Source organism: Paralichthys olivaceus, chromosome 14, assembly GCF_024713975.1.
Source record: "Paralichthys olivaceus isolate ysfri-2021 chromosome 14, ASM2471397v2, whole genome shotgun sequence".
Classification (NCBI taxonomy): Eukaryota; Metazoa; Chordata; class Actinopteri; order Pleuronectiformes; family Paralichthyidae; genus Paralichthys; species Paralichthys olivaceus.
Genome location: NC_091106.1, coordinates 7,404,151 through 7,420,847, shown reverse-complemented (window position 1 = coordinate 7,420,847; position 16,697 = coordinate 7,404,151). Strand labels below are relative to the sequence as shown.

The 16,697-nt window shown below is 41.4% G+C and overlaps 2 protein-coding genes across 5 annotated transcripts in view; one reads left to right on the top strand and one right to left on the bottom strand.

Annotated features, from left to right (window-relative positions):
- The window catches only part of cdh23 (cadherin-related 23), a 153,789-nt gene that overhangs the window by 122,788 nt on the left and 14,304 nt on the right, over positions 1 to 16,697 (top strand). For 2 of the 4 annotated variants that reach the window (XM_069539105.1, XM_069539104.1), the window contains exons 1-11: positions 648 to 719; positions 964 to 1,065; positions 1,165 to 1,220; positions 1,403 to 1,552; positions 2,221 to 2,349; positions 2,690 to 2,818; positions 3,052 to 3,279; positions 15,584 to 15,805; positions 15,891 to 16,010; positions 16,182 to 16,362; positions 16,451 to 16,584. In XM_069539105.1, coding sequence (XP_069395206.1) covers positions 1,173 to 1,220; positions 1,403 to 1,552; positions 2,221 to 2,349; positions 2,690 to 2,818; positions 3,052 to 3,279; positions 15,584 to 15,805; positions 15,891 to 16,010; positions 16,182 to 16,362; positions 16,451 to 16,584 — 1,341 coding nt within the window. In that variant the 5' untranslated portion in view covers positions 648 to 719; positions 964 to 1,065; positions 1,165 to 1,172. Of the gene's footprint in view, positions 1 to 330; positions 720 to 963; positions 1,066 to 1,164; positions 1,221 to 1,402; positions 1,553 to 2,220; positions 2,350 to 2,689; positions 2,819 to 3,051; positions 3,280 to 15,583; positions 15,806 to 15,890; positions 16,011 to 16,181; positions 16,363 to 16,450; positions 16,585 to 16,697 lie in introns of those variants that run through there. The other 2 variants (XM_069539107.1, XM_069539106.1) reach the window with 2 other exon arrangements.
- vsir (V-set immunoregulatory receptor) lies at positions 4,094 to 14,803 on the bottom strand. Its single transcript, XM_020092255.2, has 7 exons — positions 14,527 to 14,803; positions 8,894 to 9,310; positions 8,578 to 8,628; positions 8,376 to 8,486; positions 8,128 to 8,155; positions 7,258 to 7,433; positions 4,094 to 5,516 (listed from the first exon to the last, which is right to left on the bottom strand). The coding sequence occupies exons 1-7, from the start codon at positions 14,612 to 14,614 to the stop codon at positions 5,479 to 5,481; spliced, it is 909 nt and encodes a 302-aa protein (XP_019947814.1). The 5' UTR covers positions 14,615 to 14,803; the 3' UTR covers positions 4,094 to 5,478.

The following is a 16,697-nucleotide window of genomic DNA, read 5'->3' as shown; positions in this document are numbered from 1 at the left end:
GGATACGCTTATATATAGTTTCGAGGTAAAGATGTAATGATGTTAATGATTCTCTATTAACTATTTACAACACTGACAGTAGTTGAAAAACAGTTGGCAGTTTTATTTATGAAGCACATTTTATACACAGCTAGATTAAAGCTGCTGTACAGTGACATTTAAAACCATACAGAGCCAAATCAATCTCTCCACATTCAGAAAGCTTAGTCTAAAACAATTTCAATCAAAAAAAAAGAGGTAAAGCTTTCTTCTCCTTGGTAAAAAAATGTTTTCAAGATATTTTTTAATTGTATGTGATCTCCTGTCAACCACCACTTTGTTTCTGTGAAGGTGATGGTGGAGCTGTCGCTTATGCCCTCGTGTCTGGCTCAGATCGCAAATTTGAGGTGGACATAAGCACCGGCCTGGTAACCACTGTGGACTACCTGGACTACGAGACCAAGACCACCTATCTAATGAATGTCTCAGCCACTGACCAGGCCCCACCTTTCCACCGAGGTTTCTGCACAGTCTATGTCACGCTGCTTAATGAGCTGGATGAGGCTGTGGCCTTTTTCTCTGCCGGCTATGAGGCCTCTCTGCGCGAGAACATCGCCACAGGGACAGAGGTGGTCCAGGTGCAGGCCCAGTCAGCCGACAACTTGAACCAGCTGACATATCGCTTCGACCCTGACACGTCGCCTGCAGCTCTGGCCCTATTTAAGATCGACAGTGTCACGGTGAGTGAGGGAGCATTTGATTTGATAACACCTCTCCCTCTGTGATTTAAGCTCGAGCTCTTGTTGCTGCATGACCGTAAGCTGAAGAGAGCGTGTTTGCTTTGAAGTCTTTCTCTGACAGATGGGAAATGAGGATTTTTTTTTGTTGATTTCTATGAAACTTCATAGTCTGTCCATCCTCGCTCACTTTCTGTCACATTAGGAAGATTTCCATCTAGATATGCTGCTGTGTTTGGTGTTTCAGGGCCGTATCACAGTGACAGGTCTGCTGGACAGAGAGAAGGGGGATATGTATACATTGACTGTTGTAGCTGATGATGGAGGGCCTAAAAAGGACTCCACTGTGGTATGTTGATTCATTGTGAATTCTGATTAGAAGCTCCATTTCTGTTTTTTGTTCAGTTTTGAATGCATAACAGTATCTGCTGTATCTATTCTGTTGTAGAAAGCCTAATGGCATTCCTCTTTTATTCATTGCATCTCTCACTGGGACTGCAGAAGGTAAGACTTTGCGTTCTTTTTATAAAGTACAACATGACGTGTTTATTTGCTGTATGTGTGTTTAGTGCTAATCTTTTATCTTTAGATTTGTTGTCTTGGTTTGATTAATCTCAGTATTAAGGTAAGTATCATTTCAGTGATGTGTGGCAGAGCCCACCTTTGATATCAACTTTTATTAAAAGGTTTCAATCACCATTCTGGACGAGAATGACAACAGCCCAGTGTTGGACATCACTTCTGATACTTCAGTGGACATCCTAGAAAACACACCCATGGGAAAGAGAGTGGCAGTCGTGCTCGGAAGGGACAAAGATGCTGGACTGAATGGACTGGTGAGAGTACAGATGAAAAAATCGAAAAAAATTACTTGCAGCATGAAACATCAACACAGTACCTATAGTTTATCAGTTTTTGTTAATAATGTGAGGCAAATGAACAATGATATAATATATGTATATATTTAATAATATGGCATTTAGAAGTTAAGTTTCACATTTTGGTCTGTGTGTCTTTTCATATTGTGTGATTATTATTATAATTCACTGAAGTCAAATGAAGCTTGCCTCAGTTTCACATTGGCTAAATGTAATTGTGACATGTCAGTGTCATGATCCACTTAAGTTCCTGCAGAACATTTTTCTTAAGCCTTTTTGTGCTTTTTTTTCATCTCTAACTCATCCCCTCCCCTCCTGTCTCTTGCTTATGTTTTCTTAATTTTCTTTCTTATTCATAAATTAATTTGTTCTTGTTTTTGATGCTCCGTGGGTGTCTCGGTTGTGCCCATTGATTCTTTAGCTTGGGCTGCTATTTATTTAATATTTCGAAGCTGCAGGCTGAAATCCAACTTTAAAACTTGGACATTACAGGTAACTTTATAATGAAAGCTTTTGGCTGAACCTAAGCTTGTGCATTGAGGGTGATGTATTCTTTCCATCAGAAAAGAAAGAAAACATGATTGTCGTTGACTCATTCTGACTCATTACTCTCTTTTCCCTCTCAGGTCAATTTCACTTTGGTGGCAGGCAACATGGAGGATGTGTTTAAAATCAAGACAGTGAACCACACTTACGGGGAGGTTTATGTCAATGCTCCTCTGGACAGAGAGTCAGTGGACCGTTACTTACTGAAGGTCAGTCAGCAATCCACACGTAGTTATGACATCTTAAACAACATACTGAATATTCTGTATGTGGCAATATAGCTCTCACAAATCCACATCTCGATTTCTCATGTCAGCACAAATCCTTTAACTAATTACAAGTCCCACATATTGATTTGTATGACATCATAGTCATGTGATTTTAAAATAATTTATTATTTTTATGTATTAAGCTGATAAATAATACCAAGAGCGCCACTAAAAAACATGCATTCAGCTGATCTCACTTTAGCATCTTTGTAAGCCCTGTGTCTTCAGACATGTTTAGACCTACGTACGAGTACACCGATGCATTTGTATGTTGTTGCAGATACGTGCAAGTGACAATGGCTCACCTCCCAGACACACAGACCACTCCCTCACCATTAACATCCTGGATGTCAATGACAATGCTCCTGTCATTGAAAGCCAGAGGGGCTACAACGTCAGCATAAGTGAGGTAGGGAAGGACTTCACACCACACAGAGCATTTAATTTATGTCATTTGACTTGAATGAATTTGCTGAATTTGCATCTTCCTGTAGTTTTGTTAATATGTAGTTAATAAATCAAAGCTGGACAAGGTGATAAATGCTGGCACATGTGATGATTTTCAGTTTGCACCATAACATTTGAATATCAGTCGCAGGTTTTTATTTGTTCTCTCTGGGTTTTTTACAATGTGAATTGCAGAATGTTGGAGGAGGTACGTCAGTCCTCCGTGTGATGGCCACTGACCGAGACATTGGCCCCAACGCCATGTTGTTTTACTACATTACTGCTGGTAACCAGGACCTGACCTTCCGCATGGACCGGGTGACAGGAGAGATGGTGACAAGGCCGGCCCCTCCTGACCGAGAGCGCCAGCAAGAATACCGACTGACTGTCACTGTGGAAGATGATGGGACGCCACCTCTGTCGGTAGGATATTGTAAACTAAATCTGTCTCAACATCAGATAAACTGATAATGTGCTGTAAAATATATCTCATCCAGCATGGTCTAAAATCTTATTTTACGCCAGCGCTTGGTATAATGATGAAAAATAATTTATTTTTAAACCCATGGTGCAGTCACCTCTACTAAAGCGTATACATAATCTAATCAGATCTGGTCATGCTGACTTGAATTTGACACAGGGGTCATTTGGGTGATTTAGCACCACATCTTAAACAGAACCCTCTTCTGGTCAGTCACTGTACTACAAACAACCAAACCTTGTGTTCATCTGGCTACTGCCTCTTTATCCACCTGCTTTAATTAAATATACGTACAAATCAGCTGTGTAATAGTCACATGATTCAAACAGATGGTTCATCTACAGTATGTAACTGTTGAGCTGTGAAGGAAACAGGAAACGCCTTCATCTGTAAACAGGAAAGCCAAGAGACATGCAGTTTTTCCAAAAGAGGAAGGTGTATTTTGCTGCTTTTTCTGTAAATGTAAGACTGCAAAAGAGCACTGGCGAGAGGACACAGACGGCACCTGGCACCCCCTCCTCCCATCCAGCCCTCTGTCTCCTCTCATAAAATAAGATACTAAGATTGGTTTATCATTTTCTCTGCTCAATGCCAGTCTCCCTCTGGTGTGCACCATCTTATAGGCACGCAAGTGGAACAACCTTGTTCCAACTCTAATGGTTCCCTTGGCAGCAAGTGCACAACGTCCTTGTGTAGTGATAGTTTTGGAGACCTGCCAGTGGAAAGGACCGGTGATTTTATAAACTCAATGCAAGGTTTAAGGTTTAAGAGCTTCACTTTATTTCCAAGCTAAAACCAGGACAATTTAAATGCAATATAGAGATATATGCTTTCGCAGTATTATTATCTCTAATACAAGCTTTTTACAGTATGAAACACACATACAAATGCACTACTTATCAAAAGATCAAATAAATAACATACATAATATCCTGTCCTATATACCTGCAACACATCAATAGAAGATGACTTCCGTTTCGATACCTGCACACATTTTACCTCGACATGAAAACACCACCAGTGGTTTCACACAATCAATCAGACTTCTTTTATTGACTTTAATATATATACATATATATATATATATAATGAAAGTTTGGTTTTCATTTCAAGAACATTTCTTCTCAGACTTGCTAAACAATATTTAGTTTGAAAAGTGTCATTGCACACAAAAAATAAGAATGAAGATTCATATGCACATCCCAAAAGAAATTAAAAAAATTACAAAATTATTAAACAGCAATAAACTTTTTTTCTTCATCAAAAGGTACACAAGCGTGACTAACATTCATTAACAATTATCAGCAAGAATCAACTTTTTCCTAAATACTGTACTCACAGAAATGTTTAGCACCTAATGAATATATCTAAGGCTACTATGAAGTGCTGTGTTTCTGAGAGAACAGGAAGGAAGGAGAGGTAGCACAGAGGGAGGGGGAAAGAAGCTGAGGCCATGTGTGGGAGTGGAACAGTGTAATGCCATAAAACAACACATGTCGGTTTGCATAAGAATTTCTGGACTTCTCTGATGATTGCGCCTCCATCAGTTTGACACTATTACAGCACTTTGTTACAGAGAACAGTGATGAGATGTGACAGCCAGACCTCCAGTTAAAGCATGTTGTCTTGTAGTTCCAGTCTGGTTTGAGATTTCTTATTAAATTAGCTCTGAAGTGAGACGTGTACACATGATCAGGGGGTCCTAGTCAGTATGTTCTAATATTTGACAAGGAACCTCCAAATTACACATATAAGTTTGAACTGCACCAAACAACATGCCACCTCTGCATATCGCAGGACCCTCACCCGTAGCACTCTGGGTTCATCTCAAGCAGTGGGCCTCGCCAGACTGAGGCTGTTTGACGGTGTTTAGATGGAACGTAACACACAAAGCCAGCCCCCGCCACAATACAAGTGTTCACAAGCAAAAGTTTGCTTTTGGCCTCCAGCTGTTGTTACAGGTGGAAATAAGCTATTCCCTCCTGCGGTCCAGACAATATACAGATGACGCTCCCAGCAGAGGTTTTTGTGAGACAGCTTACAAGGGCTACGATGCTCTGAAGGCAGAGAGAAGAGGAAGAGAGTTGGAGGACTGTTTCCAGGTCAGCAGTCAGAGCAGTGATTGAGGTCTCACCCCCACTTTAAATCTGCAGGAAGTCTGGAGACTCAGGGATGGTGTCTGGAACAGAGAGACGTGCAGGTCAGTCAGAGCAAAGAAATAATAACAGGACATATATCAACTTGCACAAAATGCACTTTTCATGTCCTGTGCTGACATGGAAACCTCAATATATAGGAGTGAGTTTGTGCATTTAAAATTTCACTTCCTGCCCAAAATGCAGACAGATGTTCACAAAATACAAATGGCAGCATTATTTTTTCCAAACCTCCTACTGCTTAAATAGTACAAAGGCATGCAAAGATGGACAGATTTCACAGAATAAAATGTGTTTGGCTGGAAACCCATTAAAAAGCAGAACAGGGCGGTCTTAAGTCTAAGTTGCGACACATTTAGGATAACAGGGAACTGCTGCTGGTTAAATTCCGCTCTGCTTAAGGTCAGTGGAACAAAAAAGTTGAAGAGAAAAGCTGAAGTATGGCTTTTATCCATGTAACATGAAACCTCACATGGCTCTGTATTCTGCATAACATTTGTAGAGCAGTGTAAGAAATTACCTTTGGCAGGGAACTTGTGAAACATGTTTTAATGATGTTATCAATGTTTCGGGCTCGCTTCAGAGCAAAGGCAACATTTTACCTGAGATGCCATCAGGTAACTGAAGATTTTATCATCTACTGTAAGCAGAACTTTTTAAGACCTTTACCACAATCCTATATGTGTAAATATAGTAATAGTTTGTCAGTTGTCCCATAAAGTATATTGTCAATGGACAAGCTTCAATCAGTGTTTCTGAGACTTGTCCATGTTTGCTCAGTAAACTGTTCAAGGTCATATTGATGCATTTGAGATGGTTCAGAGTGGATTTTTAGTAAGCCTGCTTCTGTCCTTTGACTGTGTTCCCAGAAAAACGGGGCAATCCACTTCAGTATGCCTGGAATGTCTGCCCAGGTGCCCCGGGAATCGGTAGAAAAACACTCAGGATTGAACCCCTTCACCGTAACTAATGCTTCAATATTATTTCAAGTTGGGTCTGAGAGAACGGTCAAAGGGGCCATTAGTGTTAAATGAGAGTGCTGATGGGTGGAGAAGGACTTGCAAGGGAGGAGAAGAGAAGTATTCAGATGGTGACAGCAAAATGAGGTGGTTTCGTTTGTGTGGGAGAAATTAAAGTCCTTACGCAGAACATTTTCTTAGTCACGTCTTCTCAGCCCAGCTGTTTTCACTGAGGGCGTGCTATTATGCACGACAGTGTGTGTCTTTCTGCCAACATCTCACCAATGCAGGATGTTTCAGAAAGAGCAAGCAAGGCCTCTGTGATTGCATCAGTCTTTTACTAAACTGATTTTGACATAGGTTTGTTCAGAACTATGTGCTTATGTAATATAGTTACATGACACATGGTAACATTAATGGGAAGGGAAGGAAATGTGTTGCTGACGTAAATTCGTATATTTCTACAAAAACAATGAAGTGAGCATTGTTAGAAAAACTAGAAAAATCAAGTTTGTACTTGATCTCCCCTGAGAGTGAGCTAACTCATACTCAGCTCTCTTTATGGTGCAGGTCAGATTTAGGTTTGAGAGAGGCCAACGGGTCAAAGCTGAACAAAACAGATGGGTTAGATACCTGTATGTCCCAGCCTGTGCAGAATGATTTAGTGTTTTTCATCTGTAGACTATTGTTTCCTATCCTATCATATGTCCCTGGTATCAATTTCTTTGTCTTGGCCTGAACATTGTGTTCCCTTTAATGTAACATGCCGTTGTGTCGTCATGATGTATAGTTTTGTGTTTCCTACCCTCTATTGGGAAGAACACGTCCCCATGTGCAGGAGGAGAGAGAGGGGTTCCTGGCTCAGACAACAGGTGGCGTCCTGTCTCAGAGGACTGTCGGGCCATGATCTGAGAGACGGTGCGGGTCTTAATCTGTGGTGATCCCGCGAGGAACACTGGGTTCTCATGGCCATGGGCCTCGCTGAACAAACACACGCACACACACAAGAAAGGGAAGCATACAGATGAGTACGAAATTACCAAAATTACCCAACAAACGATTACAACACTGATGTGTTGCTCAACATTTTTAGATTTTTTTGTGTTGCTTTTGTATTCTACCAGTTAGCGTGGCTTTAAAACTTGATCTCTGTGGCTCTGTAATGGACTCTGAATAAGGTTTGCTGTTTATTTAATGCATGCAGAAAATGTATATAGTGAGCGTAAAGTATTTCAAAAGATTTCCCAAAATATACGCCCCAATTGCAGTTTTCCTCCTGAAATAGTAAAATTGTCTGGCAGTAATTGAGCCGTAGTAAGTGGAGGACTCAGTCCACAGAACCCTGAAGAAGCTACTGCACAAAGAGCTGTTCAGTGAAGCTCGAATTAGTACACAGAACACCGAACTGGACAATCCGTTGTTGTGGCCGTAAAATGCGCCTGTTGTCGTAAATGTTTGTTATTGACAACTTTACTTATGTCTACGATTCCGAGCAGAGCTTTAAAAACTTAAAGTGTAATCAAGTTGTTTGGCAGAAACTACCTATTGTGAAAGAAACGATCGACCACTGGATAATGAAAGCAGAAAATCCATGTAAACAGTGTTATTATTCCATAGCACAGCTGTGAAGCTGGTGTATGAGATCAGCTGCCTGGCAGAGTGTGGGAAAACTCACCTGTCCATCCTCACCAGCTCCTGTGCACCTGGGAAAGAGGAAACGGGAAATGGGCCATTGTGAGTGAATTGAAACAGAGCGGAACACTACAGATACAAGCTGGATGTGATTCCTACTGTGTGAAATGCACTTATCCACCTCGGTGACAGGAAATATGAGTCAGGCCAAACACTATGAGGGACCAAGTGTGAGAGACTTATGGAAATGTGTGCATGTGAGTGTGTGTGTGCTTGTTTGTGCATACATACGTCTGCTCGACTGGGCGTTCTCCCTCTGTTTGTACACAAGCACCAGAATAAGAGGCAGAGAGAGCAGAGCCAAGATGCAGGCTGCTATGGCCAAGGCCACTGGCACAGAGCCTGGGGAAGCAGCAGAGAGACTGAGAGTTAAATAAATTAAATAACTGGCCAGCCATCAATTGGCCATGAAGCCTTGAATAAGGTGATATACCTCCAGATGGTGTGGGATCCCAGACAGTGCAATCTTGAGATCCATTTCTCCCTGGAAAAAGAATAAATGCATTACCTCTCTCACTGAGTATATCACAGTAAATAGCTTGTCTAACACAACAATGTCTGCTCATAGAATATGACATTCAGGCACAAAGTTGTTGACCACAGTGAGTGATTCCACATCACATAGATTGAGGGGAACAAACATACTGATCTTGTCCTACTTGCAAGAGATGTGCTTTATTTAAGTTAATTTCTTCCCCTGTTAGTTAATCAAATTCTGGCTTCATATTCACAGTTAAACATTTACTTACTTGGTGTAACATGGAGGATAATGTGACTGTGGGGTTTCTGCAGCAGGGAGGCATGTTTATTTGACACCTGGAAGTCTAGGAGCATGCAGCAGTAGCGGCCCTGGTCAGCGTGGGTCACGTTCTGCAGAACCGCCCAGAAATTCTTCTCCGAAAATCCAAAGTGCAACCCTGCCGGTAAGCTGTGGTTGCCATGGGGATGACCATTGTAGATAATGTGGCGTGGGCCCTCCCTTCCTGAGCAGTGCTTATCAATATGGGGCGTGAAAAGCCAGCTGCGCTTCAAGACATCAGTGGTGTGCAAGGCAGCACCTCTCTGGGCACACACCAGTTTGGCAGTTGCACCCTCGGGACAGTAGTAGTAGAGGTGGGGGGCAGAAACAATCATTGTGGAGTGGCCATGGGATGAATCCTCATTGGCTGGAGAAAGAAGGCAAAGATGGAAGAATAATGTTAACACATACATAGTTTATCGAAACTTTTGTGTCTCAAGTTAGATCTTTCAGTCAGTCCTTCCTTCTCAGCTACTATAAACGTAACTTCAGACCAGCTCCACCAATCTGTATCCATAAAGCTTCAGGTTAGAAATGATGAGGGATGTGGCTGTGGCTCAGGTTAAAGTCTGCCAGTTTCCTTCAGACATAGCTGAGATTTGTTTACAGTGGAAATTATTACTGAAGGTGCATCATCAAAATCTCAGCTTTCTTTAAATTTCGTTGAATGTTGGTTAACAATTAGGTCGTATAACATAATGTCATATATACAACCATGCAAAATGCAGATTAAATTACAGTTCTTTTCATTATGATTTGCAGCTAAAATTGAGTAGGATTAAGTTCCATCCTGGCACCACCAGTCATCACATAAATAACCACAGTACCAATGTTAACAACAGTACAATATTTTTCAAGCTCTATTTCTGCACACTACATGCTTCCTGGTTTTTAAACACATTGAGACAGCTGTATCTTTCCTGTTCTTTATTTTGTACGTATAAATAACCTCCCGTGGGAGTTAAATCTCAAGATCCTCTTGGACAGCTAAAGCAAGAGAGTCAAACGCTGATGCATAAAGGATCTTATGTTAAAGTAGTGTAGAAATCTGACTATGTTCTGTTAAATAGCTTTCTTCACCACTTTGGCTGTGTGGTATCATTACTCCGACTGTGGCTTTCTTTCTCAAAGGACTGTTTACTGACACTGATCACATAACTTAATGTACATTCTTGGAACTGAAAAGGAAGCTGCAAGATGTTTCTTTACATTTTGCAAAAACCTTGTTCTTGTCTTCACGCAAATGTTTTTAACCACATCCTGTTCTCACTCTACTGCAGGAGTGGAACACATGGGTGATACACTCTTTAATGTTTGCTCTGAATGATTATTTCACTGCAGTAACACAACAAAATGAACATATTGTCAAGCAGCCTGAAGCTACAATCTCAGCCTCACAAAAAAAAAACATAATAATATTGCAAACTCATCTATTCAATGCATCTTCACTATGCAGCAACGGTACAGCATTAACACACTTAAATATGACTCCCATATAACCAGCATGTAAACTAACAGAACAACTTTTACTCCACTTAGATTGTTGTCATTCTTTGTTAAGGTTTGCTGTGTCTTTTTGCATCCATTATTGCTTTGCAATGCAAAGACAGGAAGCTTGTGTCTCAGTGTACTGCATTAAAAGAGAACTATACATGCAACAGTGTATTGCATTGATCAAAGATTTTACAGTGCATGCGTGTGTTTGGTGAGGGTAACTGGTCAGTGCCAGGATTTAAGGAGTGGACTTCCTTCCTGACTCGTCCCAACGCGCGAACACAACTCAGTCTGCTCCTCCTGTGTGGCTCCTTACTATTCTCAGAAGGGCTCTGCAGCTGCTGTTGCTGCACAGCTTCTAAACAATTCAAGTAGGGTGCACCCCTTATTTCCGAGGTTAGTAGCAATGCCACTGGATGTGTTTCCCATCTACTGTCAAAGGTAAAACACATGCACTGATTTGACCAGCCAGTGACCTTTACTTTTTCATAAGCTGTGCTTTTTTAATACAAAGAATTAATTTGTGCATCCTGTGCATGCATGTTACACACAGAGTGCAATGTATACGTGCCATGTTCCTGTGTGGGCAGCTGAACTCTGCACTGACCCATTGTGTGTTCGGAAAAGCAATAGGAAGAGCAGGGAGGGTGATTAAAGTGAAACCGTTGCCCCTGTGGCTGTTCCTGTCTCTGTGGTGTGGGACAATGGCAGGGGAAGTCCTTCTCCTCTCCTGTTTCACACCCACCCTACCTTCCTCCTTGCCCTTCTTTCTGTAAACTATTCCCAAGTTACTCTGGTTTTACTCACCCTCACCCAAATATACATTAACCTATCAGAGCCAATGATTGACTGCTGGGCTGGGACAATATTATACACATCAGATGTATATCAGATAACGTACTGACATGACCAGACCTGGCTAAAGGAGTGTTAGAGACAATGAGTTAGATTTCTTTTTTGCATTTGTCTTTGGTGCCAATTGGCTGTTGTTACTACAGTGTCTGCACTATCTGAGCTTGATGTGGCTGCAACCACAGGTACAAACAGAGCACACTCTGCTCTCTCTGGCACAGACAGGGTTTCCTTCATACTGTATGCACACCAGACATTCGTGTTTTGGCTCGATTATAGATCTAAGTTTCCTCCTCTGATTTCTGTTCTCAGGATCCTGATAGCCCCCGAGGGCCAAGAAACAGGCCCTCTTTGTTTTAACCCTGGATGCCACCTGTTTGCTTATGACAGCCAACTTTCTTTTTCCCATTCAGACATGCAACATATATTTTGTCTGTTACTATTCATGTCTTCATTTCTGCCCCAGCTTCTTAGAATATCTGAGTATTTAAGTTTTTTTATCCTTCTGTATTACAAAGATGCTAACAGAACAGATTACTAAACATACCCTACTGGTAAATCTGGTATCCTTTCACTTGCACAAAGTCTCTACCTGTGTTTGTAAAAGTGCTGCGTTGCCAAACACACACACCTCAGACCCCACCCTTTTCACACCCGCTGTAATGGTAATGATGAACCCATTACAGGGTGTTGATGAAACCAGCAGGAGGATCCCAGATTAGCCCATCAACACACACACAAACAGAAAGTGGAGAGTTTCAGTTGAAGCTCCTAACGTACTAATGCTTCAGGCATCTTTTCATCAATAGGATGTGTTAATTGTGGAATTTCAGACACTTCCTGCTAATAAAGGAAGTGGTACAGTGATGTAGGTAATCACGTTCATGGATCTCATCATCTTTTATTAATTACTGAAGCAATATGTGCAAACTATTCAATTCATGTATTTAATCCAGGAATCTTCCACTTAATCTACATTTACATTTAGGGCAGTTAGCAGACGCTATTTTCCAAAGTGACTTACAATAAGTACATTTGTCACGATGTCACGAGAGAAACCATCATCTTCCTCTAAACTGTCTTTATAAAGTTAGCTCTGTGACTAACGGGTTGTGTCATTGCAGCTTCGTAAGCACATTTACAACACAATTACAACAGAGGTTCTTCATTTCATGTTCATTTCTCTTGTTTAGAATGTGTAAATGGGTATTTTTGTACTGTTGAAACTGTGATTATGACATAATTTTTACAAAATGACTCAAACATCCACTAGTTCAATTGTTTCCCCTCTTTCCCTGGGTCATTTCTGCTTTACACGTTACAGATGCATTGCTGAACTGTTTCTGTTATAGTTAACTGTTTTAGAGATTTACAAACGAAAGCACATTATGTTATTGATGTGACTGGAAGCTGAGTCGTGGCTTTATCAGTGGTGGTCAATGCTGTATCCTTGAGCCTCGTGTGGAAGACAAATGGTCACTTCAAGTATGAAGGCCACTGGACTTTTTTTAACTCATCATTTCTGTTGCATTTTAAACATCAGATAGGAAATGTTCATCTTCAACTGATTGTCAGACCTTTAAAAAGGTTATAACCTCAAAAAGGAGAGAAGAAGGGAGCACCCCCTCCTCCATTGTCTACGTATTGCTCATGCAACATGTTCCCACACAGCTGCTGCACGTCAACATACAGGCCTGTGCTTGTCGATGAGACTGACCCAGGAAGCCATTTTTAATTGCTGGATCCTACTAATGATTTATTCGTTTAGGACAGGAGGGATCAATGCAGGACACCAGCTCAGTCACAACAGGAGGAGAAAGTAGTCGACCCAGAGATGGAGGCTTCACATCCTGTGGTGTTCATTGACCAGTTCTGACTGTGTGGCATTGTCTTCCATGCTTATCTGGACTGAGCGGAAAAGCAGCACTGATTATTGCTGTGTTTATCAGGCATGTTTAGGGGGGGAGGAACTCATTATTGGTGGTGGCACAAACAGCTGTTTTTATCAGAGGTTGAAAGGAAGGAAACCTCTAAACAAAGACGAGTTCACTGGGCTGAAGGGACACGTAAGACTTTAAGAGCTTTTTTATTGGAGCTGTGCAGTTTTGTGGGACTAAATCAAAGTCTTTAAACCCGGCCAACAAATTTGACTTAATTTAAGTTGTTGAGTATATCTCTTATATATATATATATATATATATATATATATATATATATATATATATTTGTGACATAAACATGTTGAGAATTTCAGTTGGATTTGAGTCAACCTGAAAGTTCAGTCGACATCACTTTTGCTTTTCGACAGATTTATCATGTGAGCTCATCTAAACAGACCAAATCCAAAAGTCGAAAACTGATAACCTCTGCAAGGTTTCAGTGTTTGAAGTGCGCCCGCTGCGCCCTGGAGGCAACAGCTGCTTCTACTCTCTCCTCCAAAGTCAGATGCCTACAAGCTCTCAAACCATGCCTTGAAAAAATGCCTGCACTTCATCACAGCTCCAATGTTAACACTCGAAAATTAATTGAAAAAGACCCAGGAAATGTGTAGATGGGTTAGTTGAGTCATCCAACTCTTCCTGCACACAAGGGCTTCCTTACCACCATTTCTGGTGAGACTTTTTGAAAAAGTTTAAAGCCAGTCATTTCCTCGTCAATTTCAGACGTGCCACTATAAAAACACTAAGGGCCCCGCTGCAGTTTCGGGTTATGTTATACAGGGTGGGTTTAAGGAGCATTTAGCTCTATCCCCCAGGGAGGGGCTTTAATACAGCCTCCCACCAGATGTTCCCTCTCCAAACAACAACAGCAACAAATCAAAGTCTGGAGACACATGAAACTGTTCCCTACAACTTGTTTCTACTGAGACAAGGACAGACGTGCAGCTGTTTCTGAAAACCATAAAAACTATATATACTTAACTAGTTAAGACCATGGAATACCAAAGATATTGCCTGAGGTCTGTTAATATCACATGGGTGTTTATCACAGGGTAACAAAGTTACGTGTTATATTGGCCCTGTCATAGAAACTTGATAAAGCATTCAACAAATGACCCTCTCTATTACAGCCTCTGTGGACTTTGGTTTTTATCAACACAAACCTACTACAGAACCACTTCGCTCAACTTTGACCAAATCAAACTGTTTCCCATCAGAGTGTGTCGCTAAACAGAACCGTGTTGTGTGTCGGTGATGAAACCTCAGGTGGTGGATGTGTGGATGTGAGCGGTCTTACCTGCAGCCATTGAAAACAGAGCGGAGCAGAGCCACAGCATGAGCCTCATCCTCCTCAGTGCTGAGCGACACAGTAACCCGGCTTCCATCGCGTCTTTGAGGGCAGCAACAGAGAACCAGAGCTGTGTTCAAACCTGTTCTCCCTTCACGCAGAAACAAAGCGGATACTCAGCGTTTAGCAGACAGTTGGTTGATTCTTATCTCTGAACTTTGCGGCGCGGATGCAAAAGGAACAAACTCGTAGTGAGTCTGCTCCTCCCCCTCAGACTGACCACACCCCCAGGACCTCGCAATCTGTATTCATTAGAAATATTAGTTTAGTTTAAAGTTTAGTCAGGAACTTCGGTTGACTTTTTTTTTATCCTTCCCCAGTATGAGTCACAAAAAGAAGTCATTGGATATACATCTCCACAAATGCTCCTTTAAGTATTCTTGTTTCAGTCCTGTTCTATTCTTTTATTATTACTGTATTTATGTTATTACTAGTTTCTGCATTCATTGCTTCTTTATTTACTCACTTAACTACCTTTTAATAATGGAGCTTCTCTGCAAACATTTTTCACTCCTTTGTGTTATAAATGGTTTGACAAATATTTTGAATCTTGAATCTTCCCATAATGCAGCCTGATATATCCTTTTATTCCGATGGTTAATGTCTATATCTTACCAACACTTCCTGTTAACAAATCGATTTTTTTCAAGCTAAAACAGAATTGAGAAAACTCGTTCCAGACCAATATAAATGTGGTTCATGTGCAAAGTCACTGTCCTTCACTGTTTGGCTTTGTGTGTTTATTATCCAAATTCAAATGGTTACAGTTGATTAACATATGTTGCATTAGTTATTTCTTTATAATACTTTAACTTCTGCTCATGTATGAGAATCTGTCAGTGGTCTGACAAAGTGGTTTCCTTTAGGATGCACTCATGTATTTATGCATCTTTACTTAATGTTTGTCTTGTTGATGAAATGACAATCAGAGCTTGCAAAGATGTTGCTGTACAGTTCAACACAGTCAACTATGACTAGTAAGTTTCTGTGTCTGTTTGTGTCGCAGACCTCAACTACCATCAATGTCCACATTGTTGATGAGAACGATAACGCCCCAGAGTTTCCTGAGGAAGAGTATGTCACTGTTCTGAGTGAGGGACCTGACACAGTGGGTGCCACCATTGCCACAGTAACAGCCATCGACCCAGATGAGGGTCTGAACGGCACCTTGCGATATGCGATCGCTCATGGCAACCTGATCCAGACCTTTCATATCAACAGCATCACGGTACGACATGGACGCCAGCACACTGTGGCGTTACTCACATCATTAAACAACATGTTAATCTTCTGTGTGTGATGTGTGTGTTTAGGGGAGAATCACTGCTGTGAAGGAGCTGGACTTCGAGATCAGCAATGGACACTACGCACTGGTTGTCACAGCAGCGGACCAGAGTCTTAACCCTGCTCTTCGTTTGACATCTAGCACAACAGTAATAATGCAAAGTGCAAATATATGTGGTTTAAACTTATCACAAGAATCCAGTGCTTGTCACTGAAAAAGGAAATTGTCTAACAACTTAAAATAATAATTTAATTGATAAATCAATACTTCACCTCTGTCTGGATGAATGTGTTAAAAAACAAACTTCCTCCCCTTTTAGGTGCTCGTCAATGTCCTAGATGTGAACGATGTGACACCCACTTTCCCAAGAGCCTATGAGGGACCCTTCGAGGTCACTGAGGGCCAGCCAGGACCTCGGGTCTGGACACTCAGAGCCAGTGATGAGGACTCTGGACTCAATGGCAAAGTGGAGTACAGCATCACCGGTGGAGACCACCAGAGTTAGTACCGCACTGTTTTTCTGTGTGGATAGTGATATATTATTAAATCCTGTACCTCTGAGCCTCTCTATCTCTTTCTCTCTGTCAGATGAGTTCATGGTCTCTCCAGTGGAAGGCGAGCTGCGGGTGAGGAAGGATGTGGAGCTGGACAGAGAGACCACGGCCTTCTTCAACATCACTGTCACAGCCCGAGATCTGGGCACCCCGTCTCGCAACAGCTCGGTGGGTCTTATATCATCTTTAACAGTTGGCTTTACTTTACTCCTGTGCTGTAATTTGTAAAATAACTGCATTCTGAACAGTTTGATTTACAACAAACTAATAAGTAATACCAC

Bases quoted from the DNA above. Each gene is read 5' to 3' on its own strand.
- vsir (XM_020092255.2), bottom strand. From the start codon at position 14,614: ATGGAAGCCGGGTTACTGTGTCGCTCAGCACTGAGGAGGATGAGGCTC. The intron at 9,311-14,526 runs GTAAGACCGCTC...TTCTTTCTCCAG, and splicing joins TCTGTTTTCAATGGCTGCAG to CCAATGAGGATTCATCCCAT. The intron at 8,487-8,577 runs GTATATCACCTT...CTGCTTCCCCAG, and splicing joins GGATCCCACACCATCTGGAG to GCTCTGTGCCAGTGGCCTTG.